Source organism: Phycodurus eques, chromosome 5 (assembly GCF_024500275.1).
Source record: "Phycodurus eques isolate BA_2022a chromosome 5, UOR_Pequ_1.1, whole genome shotgun sequence".
Taxonomy (NCBI): Eukaryota; Metazoa; Chordata; class Actinopteri; order Syngnathiformes; family Syngnathidae; genus Phycodurus; species Phycodurus eques.
This window is the reverse complement of record NC_084529.1, coordinates 31,668,147-31,682,041: the sequence shown is the minus strand read 5'-3', so window position 1 is coordinate 31,682,041 and position 13,895 is coordinate 31,668,147. Positions and strand designations below refer to the sequence as shown.

General features: G+C 40.1%; 1 protein-coding gene across 1 annotated transcript in view; it reads right to left on the bottom strand.

Moving 5' to 3' along the window:
* The window catches only part of cdh13 (cadherin 13, H-cadherin (heart)), a 279,998-nt gene that overhangs the window by 114,888 nt on the left and 151,215 nt on the right, over nt 1–13,895 (bottom strand). The window contains exon 7 of the mRNA XM_061677140.1: nt 10,445–10,589. Within this exon, the coding sequence (XP_061533124.1) occupies nt 10,445–10,589 (145 nt within the window). The remainder of the gene's footprint in view (nt 1–10,444; nt 10,590–13,895) is intronic.

The following is a 13,895-nucleotide window of genomic DNA, read 5'->3' as shown; positions in this document are numbered from 1 at the left end:
CTGGTAAGGCCTATTCAGGGGTTCTGGAGAGGAGGCTCTGTCGGTAAGTTGAATCTCAGATTCAGAAGGAGCAGTGGACCAGCTCTACACCCTCAATAGGGTCCTGGAGGGTGCATGGGAGTTTTCCCCAGTCTACATGTGTTTTGGGGACTCGTGTTCGACCGTGTCCCTCATGGAGTCCTGTGGAGGGTGATCATAAGGGCTGTTCCATCCCTGTACAACTGGTGTCAGAGTTTGTTCTGCATTGCCAGCAGTAAATTAGAATCATTTCCATTGAGGGTTGGACTCCACCAAGGCTGCCCTTTGTCACTGATTCTGTTCATTACCTTTATGGACAGTTTTTCTAGGTGCAGCTGAGCCATTGAGAGGGTCCGGATTGGTGGCCTTCGTATTTTGTTTTTACTTTTTACAGATGATGTGGCTGTGATGGCTTCATCAAGCTGCAATCTTCAAATGTCACTGGAGTGGTTCACACGCGAGTGTGAAGCAGTTGGGAACAGAATCAGCACCTCCGAATCTATGACCATGGCACTCAGTCGGAAATGAATTTCCTCCGCAGGGTGTCCTGGCTCTCCCTTAGAGTTAGGGTGAGAAGCTTGGCCATCCAGGAGGGTCTCAAAGTCTAGCCGCTGCTCCTGCGCATCGAAAGGAGCCATATGAGGTGGCTCGGGAATCTGGTTAGGATGCCTCTTAGATGTCTCTCTGGTGAGGTGTTCCAGGCACATCCCACTGGAAGGAGGCCCCGGTGATGACCCAGGACACGCTGGGGAGACTCTGGGTTGGCCAGGGAACGCCTCAGAATCACCCCGGAAGAGTTCGACAAAGTGGCTTCCGTGCTGAAGCTGCTTCCCCTGTGACCTGACCGTGGAAGAAGATGGATGGATGGATTCATGGTTGGATTGGGTTCTCTCATGTCACAATCACATACTCCATCTTGTTCTGACATACGGTATGGCATACCACTGATGTTCAAAATTCAAGTTTTTTGTTGCCTGTGTTACCAAAGGCTTGCTCATGTGGGATTGAGTTGGATTTCTTATATGGATACTGTTAATTAAATAGGTTAGTGTCTTAGTCATCACAGTAATGTCAAGATAAAAAAACAAACAAAAAAAAACCTCTTATCCCCTCTCCATGAGCAGAGCATGACATACGAGACAGAAGGCTGGTGCTTTGTTCACATCTGTGAAACTTCAAAATCAATACTCAATCATGGATGTTTTAGCTCTTAGCTGCTAATGCATTCTCGGTGCAGAACCCCGGGAAAGCTGCTTGACGACTCGTGGAAAACTAAAAAAAAGACGGGAAAACTGTGGAAGACTATGACAGAGAATGGAAAGAATACTGAGAGACTACTCTGCAGTGCTACTTCACTCAAACACAGCAGGATGCTGAAATAATTTGTAATTAAATGGTAGGCTGTGAGGAAGAAGAGTGACAGACAGGCTAGATGAAGGAGAGTGTCTCTTTCAATCTTATTTCCGTCAGCACCTCTTGCACAAATCAATTACTTAATGGCTGAATGGAGGGTCCTGGAAGAAATCACGGTTCTTGGTAGGCACGTTTCTGAGACAATTCTAAAACTTATTTAAAATGTCTCAACATTCTGTAAGCGCACAAAAGTTATTTAAAGTGATTATAAAAACAGGAAAAACTTGAAGCACCTTTACATTTCCATAAAAGTATCAAATTTGACGTAAATTGATTACATTGGTTGTCTGTCTTCTGGGGTATTCTGGAGAATAAATACACTGATCCTCCAGGCATTTTATGCTTTTTTCAAAAATAAAAAAAGAGGTTTACTGTAGAAATTGTCCTCGAAGTCTGTTGGTAAAAGCTCATAAAAAAGACATTCTGCCTGATATAATTAATTACAAATATTATTACTTGAAAACGTCCATCTATTTTCTGAACCCCTTATCCTCACGAGGGTCGCGGTCGTGCTGGAGCCTATCTCAGTTGACCCTGGGCAACAGGCGGGGTACAACCTGAACTGGTCGACAGCCAATCACAGGGCACATATAAACAAAGAACCATTCACACCTACGGGCAATTTAGAGTCTTGAATTAACCCACCGTGCATGTTTCTGGGATGTGGGAGTAAACCAGAGTACCCAGAGAAAACCCACAAAGGCACAGGGAGAACATGCAAACTCCAAACAGGTGAGGCCGGATTAGATCCCGGGTCCTCAGAACTGTCAGGCAGATGTTCTAACCAGTGATCCACTCTTCCGCCTACTTGAAAAGAGCTTTTTAAAAAAATGTTTAGAAAACATTGTGCAATCCCCAAACATGAAATAGTTTTGTGTCTAATGGTATTTATCGAGTCACACCCTGAAAAAGAGTAGAGTAGAACTTTCTTGTCACTGTTACAGGAACAATGAAACTGGTAGGCTTCTCACAATTTGCAGTGTTGAGGTAAAAAGCACACGATTATCAAAAAGACACACCTAAAGAACCTACAGTTATTCACATTTGGGAGAAAGGCCATATCATAATATGGTGCTAATGCAATTGTTTACATTCAGAAATTGCACATATTTTTTATCATACATTATTTCACATGTTGATCATTCCATTGCATTTGTGTGTAAAAGGGTGTGCACTCATCAGTTCTTATCGTCAAGGGTTGGGGATGGGGGGCTGAAGATTTCACAGCTTGGTGTTCCAGAAGAATTGTTAGCAAATTTTCATTTGGAGAATGGCGATTTTAAATTCAATGTAATCTATAATTGAGGAGAATGTTTGGCTTGGCCTCAAGATTCTTTTGACGACTGTGCTTCCTAGGAATTGTCAAGGATAAGTCTATTTTTTTTAAAGTGAATATTGTTCATTAATATCTCCAACATATCTTTCTCACTTTCTTGAGTCATTTCAGTCATTCAGCCATTCCCGTTAATCAAATACAATTTCCCTTTTATTGGCCAATGTATTAATACTTTTGGGCATGGGCACTTTATGACATGTCCAATATATTTTTGAAATGTGTTATGGCTATTCTCTGCTGTTTAGGAGGGATCCAGAGTGGGGGTTTGTGCATGCAAGCTGTGATATTCTTTACACTATAGAATTGTGTCATTATGAATAGTGTATCTAACATTTCACAAAATGTCCTTCTTAATCTTTGTGAGAACATATTAAACTACAGGTGGCATATGTTCTTAAACAGCCTGCCTACTGCAATGTACAGACTAACCAACTACAAGCTTGATTTTTTTTTTTTTTTCGTAGATTGTTGCAAGGTTATGAAAGCAATAATGGCTGCCTTTTCAAGTCAAAGTGAATGAGGGGAAATGAAACGATGTGGCGAGATTGGTTTGTCTGATGGAACTTTTGGGGCTTTGAGAGGTGGGCTCAGTGAGAGGAGCAAGCCCCTGCTGAATCAAAGCAAGGGACAGATAATCAAGGCCAAGTTGATATGAGATTTTGTGCAGGGGCAAAGGAGAATAGAAACCTTTTAAAAGATTAGCAGCACTCAAGCAGTGGAACAGCCGCCAGGGATCCAAGCGTTGAGCCATTGTTACACCTTGAATTTTCAATCCATAGTATACTATATTTGGTATAATCCATTCAGACTTTGGGCTATTTTAAAAAATACATTCTTATATGCATAATATTCATAAACAGCAAGGAGAAAGAGTGAGAAACTCACAGGAGATGGAGAGGTGAATGTTGACTCTATTTAGCTGTGGAATGATTGAAGCAACCACACAGAGCTGAGCAAAATGACATACTCCAAACCTCAGACATGTATTCAAAGAAAGCATTTTCTTCTTTGCATACATTCACTTCAAATGTCTCTTGAAAATAAAGCCCATTTAGGACACATTTGTCCTCTTAGAGTTGTAATGCATATCCCTCCCTATGGTAATTTAAGAGAAGATAGCTTGGTTAAGAGGGGTTGGGAAAATCAATGATGCTTTACTGGTGAAAAGAGAACAGATGCATACAAATGAGTAAATACTCCAAGAGGGTCTTATTGAATTGTTTGTAACTTGCGCTACCATAACAGTTGTTGAGCACACATGCATTTTAACACTGCACTTTCACTCCCTCACCATTCACCATTACAATATTTAATTTGAAATTTCTCATGCGAATATCAATGAATGAATTTCCTTTTAATACCCTTCATCTCATTGTGACAAAATGTGAAGCTCCGAGGGATTAGATGGAAATAGAAACTGACCAGGTGGGCCGTTACTGAATCAGACCAACACATCAGTTGGTGGAATGGGAGGGAAGAAAAATGAAGGAAGAAAAACATACTAATTTATTGTAACAAAAATGCCCCGGAGATAATTGGGCATCGGTCTCAGTCCATGGCTTGGACATGAAATTGCCTGGCTTTCTCACTCTGACAAGCTGCTGATGGGTCCAGTGGGATGGAGGGTCACCTGGTATAGTGTTGCGGAGACTGCTCTCTGGCTAACAGAGGGAGCGAGTCAAAAGAGAAGTACAGAGGCAGAAACCATAATGTGACAATCAGAAACCATCATGCAACAAATTGCCTGCCAGCTTTGGTATAATGTTTCTGTTGAAACATTTTCCATCTCGAGCAATTTCTTTCAGGCTTGAGTATTGTTGCCACACTAACAAACTCTCAACCTGCCTCAAATTCGAGTAGGTTTCTACAAAGGTCTTCGAGTAGCAGTACCAATGCTTTTTTGGGGGCATTGTCATCAGCCGTATAAAGAAATCCCACACACACCACGCCATAGACAATGCTACTGTATAGACCAGCATTGTTGAATGTATAAGCTGCGCCTCGCCTGGGGTGCACCAGAGGACTTCAGAGGAGGCAGAGCAGCTTGAGGAAAAAAATGAAAATAAACTGGAACCTTCCTAAGCTTCAACTAAGTTCAAAGAAATATAGAAACCCCACAGTGATTCAAAATGTTCCACTGTCATATTTCCCCAAAAATATGTTTGACTTGAAATTTCTTGGCTTCGCATTCCGTTTTTAGACTGAAGGAGGGCTATTATTTAAATCTTATTTTTTTATGTTAAAGAACACGTTCTGAAAATCCTTGCTATGTAAACACATGGGTAAAGCAGTAATAATGATATGTTCAATGTTGTAAAACACTGATATAGATAAAGTATAGAAAATACAGTCAACGTGTCACGGGCGTTCATCCTTCAAAAACTCCAAAGTTAGGCATAAGCATATTGTATTGTCACACAAAGTCATTGATAAAATTATTACTGACTGTATCCAACATCCGGCACAAGTCTTGCTGAAACAGATGTCCTGTCTACAAACGACTGCTTCATTTTCACAATACGTATTTTCACACAGGATTTGTGAAGTATGACGTTTTCCCAATACTAGGACATTCAATGTGCAGGTTTAGTTCCTAAAATTAGACAATGTAGCTGGGAAAAGCTAGCAGAATCTACTGTGCATCATTTTAATGACAGGAAATAATAATCTGTTAAAACTGGCTTGTTTGTGAGCGCTTGAAGCAAAGACCAAATCCATCACAGTCAAATCAATCACTGCCTTCGCAGTAGGATCCCCGGCCTTAATCGTCTAATATAAACACAAATTAGTCCGGAACACAAATGGAGACTGCAACCTGAGTTATTATTTTCATGTATACTCCATCATGTCCAATTCCATACTGTATTATATATGACCGAGATGGCAAAGCTCTGCATGGTGCCGCAACAAGAACACAAAATGGACATTTTGAAAACAATACTTTGATCAAATGATTTTCACAGTGAAAATCCACTGACAATGTGTGCTGCCTCTCTAATGTTTGGCTTGTAATCACATTATCATTACGGACAGTTTGTATTCATTCATCATTGCCTTGTACAAAAAGTTCCACCCACCTGACCAAAAATGTGAACGTCATAGCAACGTTTAAATGGGCAAGTCCATTTCTGGAAAGAAAGGTGACAGGATTAGGACTGTAAACAAGAGGGCTATTGAATATTCCCAGAGTTATGACAATAGCTCAAAATAAAAGTCCGAAAACTGAGAGTGAGGTAAACAGAATGTAAAAGACAATGGGGGCAACAAAAATAAATATATCGAGGAAAACTAAGAGTGGAGGAATAAACAGAGAGAAACGATTTGGCTGCCTTTCTTATCGGTAAGCACAGAAATGTCAGAGCACTGTGACATTCTCTCCTCCAGCTTCCCGCTGCTGCCTAGCCATTACTATATACACACACACACACACACACAGCAGGCTGCAGCACCACACAAATGCAAACACGTCGTGGAAGAGCACTCAATTGGCAGATATTCACTCAACGGCTGCACATACATTAAACACAAAATTACTTGCCTTTCATAAAACTAATCTATACATACTGTACATACAGTAGATCCTTGGATGGCGTTTGGCCAGGCAGCACTGTTGAGGTTGTTTCTATTCACTGGGATATCATAATATTGCCATGTAAAGTCAAGCGACTAAATCAGAAATGTGATTTTCACATTACCATTTTTTTATGTAGATTTTTAGAATCTATGATTCAATTTTCATCGGGCAGTTCGATTCGGTTCATTGTGCTTCGATTGTAAAATATCCAGCGCAAATTATTCACTTTTCAGAAAACCTTTGCAGCGCCAGTCACAGGAGTCCATTTCTTGATGTCTGTGAAGGGTGGAGCCTCACACACTTCTACCTGTTGATTGCTCAAACTGCAAACCTTCTTCTGTGCTACCCTGGAATGAATGGAATAACAAGAAAACTATGCTAATAATAAAGCTAAGGCAATTTCAAAAATTGGGCCCTTCCTGGTCCCACTTACAAGAGTGAGTTTTGTTTCATTTTCTTTGTGTACTTATTTGTTCATGGTTACTGATAGTGGGTAGTAACGTGCTACATTTACTCCGTTACATTTACTCCAGTAACATTTTGGATAAATTGTACTTGTCAGAGTAGTTTTAATGAGGCATACTTTTTACTTTTACTCGAGTATTTATGTTAAGAAGAAACGGTACTTTTACTCCGTTCGAATAATCTTCATGCCGCTCGCTACTTTCATTTATCAATGATTGCGTGCGCAATCTATTTTTAGACATTGGTTTTCGACTTCTGCGTCCGGCGCCGTTGCTCCAATCCACTGTGATTACCACAGTGATGTTTGACTCAAGTTCACCAATCAAACAACACAAGAAAGTCACATGTCCGCACAACAAAGTCTTCTATTGGTCTTCGCGGGCCAATCAAAGTGAGTCGTGACAGCCGCGCACAACTCGTGTTTACATTACAGACTACAAAAAACAACAGCTTTAACAGGCAGCATAGTTTTGTCACTGCCCAAACTTGGATATTTCAGCCCACTTATAACATGAGAAAAAACGTTGCTGTACGTTGCAGATGTTTTTGTTGTTGTTTGGGCTGTGCATATGGCAACATTAGCACTATTTTATGGTCACAAGTCACTGTTAAACATACATCTTCTTGGGTACCTTCTGTTCTCGCTCTCTCTCTCTCTCGCTCTCTCTCTCTCTCACAAAACTTTTATAAGCAAACCTCTCAAGACAATAGGCTACTATTGACCAGTCATATTTTCTGAATAATAAGATCATTGATTTGATGTGTGAAATGTGACGACGGACGATGAAAAAGAAAAGCACCCACATCTTTGCTTTACACTAATCGGACCTGGTTTTGCTATTTTTGTCTTTCTCTCTTTCTCTCTCTCTTTCTCTCTCTCTTTCTCTCTCTCTTTCTCTCTCTCTCTCTCTCTCTCTCTCTCTCTCTCTCTCTCTCTCTCACTGTCTCTCTCACATACACACAGACACACACACACACACACACACACACCTAGACAGACCTACACACACACACAGACGCACACACACTGCTTATGACACTGAAGAGGATAAGCGGTATGTATAGAGAATGGATGCATCAATGAATGGATTCAAATATTTAGTGTATTACACTTAGTTTGTATGTCATGATGGCACACTCTACCTGCCACCACACCACCTATAAGCCCCTCTATGGAAATATTAGCTGGAACAATAACATGGTGAATTGTACTACTTTTCAGCACATTCCAAATGTCAGTCTGATGTGTCGATTACTTTTTTTGTTTTTCTATGAATCACATCAGACAAGAAGAGTTAGCCAGTACACTTTATTTTCAGTAAATCAGCAGAACAGAGTTCAAGGTGAATACCGAAGGCCTGCAGGGTCAATCAACTGATTTGGGTTCATTTTGTCATCAGCAGCATGCGGCGCACACATGACAGCTGAAAGATGAGTGGTACTAAAAAGAACAGATTTGAACAATGTATTGTTGGTGGCTGTAACTACCAACAATGATTACCAATCAAATCCCACTCGTTATGAAACAGAACTATGATAAAAACCTTGAATAAGTTCGGTACAAAGCCTTTTTAGGTTATTGATGTGTTCTAATCCTCATAGCCCAAATTGAGGCAAAATATGTTTGTATAATTATCGGATCTGGGATAATCTAACATTACCAATTTGTATACCTCAACTACACATTTACTGTATATAGAAATAATTTGATTTTCACAGGCAGACATTCACATACAAGACAGATGCGTTAATTGACTTGTGTTTTACTGCATAGCTGCAAAGTCAAGACATGATGTATGCATGAAGATTGCTGTAAAACCTTTCTGATATAGACTAAGGTACACTCAGACTGCATTTATTTATAGTCTCAGTTACAAGAGGGCATGGTTGTCACCCCAAAATGTAAATGGAAAAAGGAGATAGGAGTGACAACACCTCAGAGAGCCATAAAAGACACCACGCTGATAAAATGACAAAGGTATCTAAGTGATGGGGGACAATATACAGTGTGAGGCCAAAGGCGAATATTTACAAAAGCGTCGTTTGCATGGTGATGGAAAATGAAGGGCATCGAGGACTTCATTTTTACAGTCAGTTAAACCATTGTTGTGAGAGAGAGGGAGAGAGAAAGAGTGCGAGAGAGAGGGAGAGAGAAAGAGAGAAAATAGCAAAACCTGATCCAATTATCCATCCATTCTTAACACGGCTCACCCTGTCCATGTTCACAGGGCGCTGGAGCCTATCCTACCTGACTTCGGGCGAAAGGCCGACTACACCCTGAACTGGTCGCCAGTCAGTCGCAAGGCACATATAGACACAGACAACCATTTGCACCGTCACTGAGTGGGAAATCAACCGAGGCTGCCCGCACCAAAGTCAGGGGAGTGTACCACTACACCTTCAGTGACCAGGTCCAGTTTGTGTAAAGCAAAGACTTGGGTGATCTTGTAATTCTGAAATTATGACTGGTTAATAGTTGCCTATTGTCAAGAGATTTTTTTTTTTCTTTTCAATATAGTTTTGCTGTCATTGAGCTTTGTCAGCATGAGGGTGTATTCATCATGGGATCTGCATCTTCCCAATGTCAGGAACTAGATTATGTACTTGTTCGGTTACATTACACTCCCACACATCCCACTCACAAGATACATTTTAGAAAAAAAAAAATTGATCACATTCTTGCCAATTTTTTAGTTTCAAAAATTATTATTATTATTTTTTTTACATTTTGACAAATTATCCACACTCTTTCCCAATACAGGAATATCCATCCATTTTCTTTTCCTCATCCACCCTCATGAAGGTCAGGGGTAACTGAAGGATATTCCCAATGAAATTTACCAATATCGTGTTTGACCAGCAGTCTATCCTGTTGCCAGGATTTAGACCTGGTCTGGGCAGGCGTAAATTTAGACGGACTTTCTGCCACCAAATTGTCATTCCGCCAGGTGCATCTTTTAGGACAACCACAGGCCCCACGCTGCTCGGGAATGCCCAGCTTGGTACAGACGGCGCTGTCTATGAAAATGGAGCCCTTTAATTCAAGGGTGTGAATCATTTATGATGTCAATTATAAATGTATTAATTGTGTGCCTATTATAGTGTGATTATAACATCAACAAAATTCAATACACCAGATATATCCTCTTTTCACACTTACAGTACATACTTTACATGTAATGTACACACTGGTAGGTTTCGAAGCCTAAACCTACATACTAAACATGGTAACTTACATCAATATTGAGACAAGTTGAATCTTTCAGAATATTTTCCACAGTTTCAAACTTGCAGTCTCCATCTGGGACCAGAGACGCTTTTAGCAACTCAACCAATCTACTATCGACTACCAATGAAGAAGTACGCCCCAAGATTTATAAACAAACTTTGATGGTTTTCCCCTTTAAGGCGCGATGTAGGCCAAGAGACCCTTGAGTCTTTCAACATGTCTGTCTTGCATAACGTGTAGGTCTCTTGCGGGACATGTTTGTCTCTCTGTTTTACTCTTCAGCTACACAAATGGGACTTCAACACCATCCACACAGATTTCACTAACACTCGCTACTAAATCAAGAAGTCGTCACCGGTGGAAATCATTTCATGAGGGTTCGAAGAATGTAAAAGACTGTGTCACCTACCTGTAGGCGATCCCTCGAGCACCTCTCCAGTGTAGCGCGTCTCTTTGAATATGGGCCGGTTATCATTCTGATCGATGACAGTGATGACGAGTATCACTGGTCCCTCAACAAGATTTCCATTTAGGTCTGTGGTTGACACTTCCAGCTGTGAAAAAAACCCCAAAAAAAAACAATACATATAATATCATTAAAGGTCTCCTGTGTCCACTCTCCTGATAAAACTAATAAGCAATGTTTTAAACAATGGCCTGATTCACAGGGCTGCATTTAGTTATATTTATTAGGTATTTATTTACCTGGAACCATTAGGTCAGACCATGTGCTCTTTTGGAATAGTTTTTCATTCCTATGCTTACGTGTTGCTATTATATATGGCAGTTACTGCAGGGATGAATAATTCTGCTGCTGATAAAACTATAGCGTGTTTGGCTGCAGTGAGGTATCAACAAAATTCTTGCTTCTAAAATGAGCTAAAACAGATGCTGTTGGAACATTAAAATGTAATCATCAGTTTGATCATTTCACCGTGTCTCTTGATGACTGTGTTATTCATTCCAAAGATAGGGTACTCTTTCATTAAAAGAGGTAACGCATGAGGCCTTTTTCCACCCCAGAAAAATTGCCAAGATCGGATCAATCCTTTTCGTTAAAGATGCTGAGATTGCTTTGGTGACATGCAGGCTCGATTATTGCAATGTGCTTTGATCAGGTTTGCCCCAAAAAAGCTTTTGAGGTCTTCAGTTTGTCCAGAATGTGTCAGCTTGTGTTTTTAACTTGGTCATCGAGGTACGAGCATATTACCCCTGTAATGACTTCTATTTACTGGCCTCCTGTTCACGTTAAAGCAGATTTGGAGGTGCTGTTGAAACCTATAATAATGTAAACAGTCTTGTGCACCGATATATGCGACTGAAGTTGTGGATATCCATGTTCCCACATGGTTGCTGTGCTCGGAGGGGAGCTGTTTGTTCCGAATTGTTCCTAAGGTCAGAAAGAAGACATTTGGTGAAAGAGCCTTTTCCTTGTGAGCACCATCTCTCTGGAATGGTCTTCCTCTTGACATCGGGCAGGCCTGCTCGAGAGAGAAGTTGAAAGCAAAACTAGACACCCTTGTTACGTTGGATTTATAGGTGGTGCTCTGTTTTGTGTTTTTGTTTTTATTCATGAAACAGTTTATAGTTTGCTTTATTTATGAAATCGTATTTATTATGTTAATACTTTCAATTATCTGCATTAGTACTTGTACTTGTTTTTACTTATCTGTGCAGCACTTTGATTAAAAGTGCGCAATCTCTCTCTCTCTCTCTCTCTCTCTCTCTCTCTCTATATATATATATATATATATATATATATATATATATATATATATATATATATATATATACCTATGATGATTACTAATATTATTATCACTGTATGTAGTGTATTGCTTAATTGCTCACACTTGTTTGAAAAACAAACAAACAAAAAAAGAGTACGAGGGCTTTGCCACTGCACATTTTTTTTATTCATTAAGGGTGATTATAATAGCATTCGTTCCGATACTTGGTACTGATTAAAGTGGATTTTTTTCTGTCTACATTTTTTTTATTTTATAATGATAAAACAAAAGCAACTTGATTTTCACATGTGGATGAGAGCACTACTGGAGTGCTGTTTATCCATTTAGAAGAGCATCTGGTGAAAGAGATTTTTGTCAAGCCTTCAAGAATATCTTAAATTGATGATAATTAAGATAGCCATTTTTGCCCATGTTGAGATATCAACTGCACACAAAATGTGCACATAAATTACTGCATGTACCGTTCATAGTGTTGCCCGAGTTTTGTGTGCACCCATAACAACTTTGCAGCAGGACACGCAACAATAAATATAATGTATTGCAAAGGGATACGATTAATTGCCTGTGTGAAAAACTGCATTCACCATTTATTGTGGGATCAATTTTTAACTACAGATAATTTCACAGTTTGAACCCGGACTTTATGACTTTCATGATCAAGCCAGTTGGGAGATTTAAATAATTGATAGACTTAGGAAGCATATGCATAAATATGCAAAACAGCTTTGAGACACACTTCTACATATTGCAAGGGTGCTGACGATCGGTAATACGCTAGGTGCATGTTTGTCGAAGAATGCTCCCCTAAAAGGGCAGAAAAACACTGAATTACTTCACACAGAATGTGAATAGTTGTATGACTCCGAGGGCTCTATTTGTGTGGCTGCCGTAAATCTGACGAGGCACGTGGCGTTACTCTGGACAGAGGCGGGTTGGGAATTGTTGGTGTTGGCTGATGAGGGCGCAATCACAGTCGATTTCAATCTTGTCCAATCAAAGCGCCTCCGCTCATTCCCTTTCATTTTAAATGTGGCAAGTCTAAGCTGTGAAGTGGGCCCACGACCCCTGATAATTCGTGTGCCTCCCCGTGCTGGCCAGTGGCATGATATAAAAAGTATAATAATGCTAATAATAATATTAATAATGCATTCATCTAATCGATTTCTACAATTATTCAGGGGTTTTGATGCCCGCTGTTCACATACTATATGTATGAATGGATTACATTTGACGTCCACCACACGTCTGTGAACGTCAGAATCTGTCTGCCTGTACCCCAATCAAATTTACTAAAATTGCGTTAGACCAGCAGTCTACCAACTGCACTAGACAGACATGTTTTCAGCAGGATCGACTTTCTGCTACCAAATTGTCATTCCGCCATGCGCATGTCAAAGGACACACCGCCGCCACGCCTGAACACCCATCTTGGTCTGCTAAATTAGCAAACACACGCAGCGGGCCTTGTGCTTCCACGAAAATCAGGACACTCCAGTTTTTGGTCTCAGCCGCAGATACACCGTCTATGAAAATCTTCATTACGGCAGAGTATCTTGGTCAAGGCTACAATGTGGACGAAACAATTGTTGCTTTAACACAATTGTGTGTATAATATATTACTACATACTACACACTACAGTAATACTGTTGCTATGCTAATTGATAACTGATCTCTTTACCATATCAAAGTTATCACTATTATAAACAACTTATTCATGATTTCATCCTCAGTAGGCTTGACTGCTGCAACTTTCTTCTCACTACAGTAACCTTACCAAAAAGAGCAATGAAACACTCCGCATTGTAACGAGGACAAGGAGAAGGAAGCACATTATTCTGCTCTTAAATCTGCTTCGACTTAGTTACAGATAGATTTTAAAGTGCTGTTACAAGTCCACAAATCACTTCATGGTTTAGGCCTGGAATACATCACTGATAGGTTTAAAGGTAATAAACAGAATAAGACGTATACAAGTAGATCAATTGAGTCAGGCCGGGTAATTGTGCCCTGAGTGCAAACTAAACTCTAAACTTGATGACGCATAATTTACAGACTGTTTGGACCCCATGCTCTGTCAGAAACTAATCTGGCACATTTGCAATTTTGAA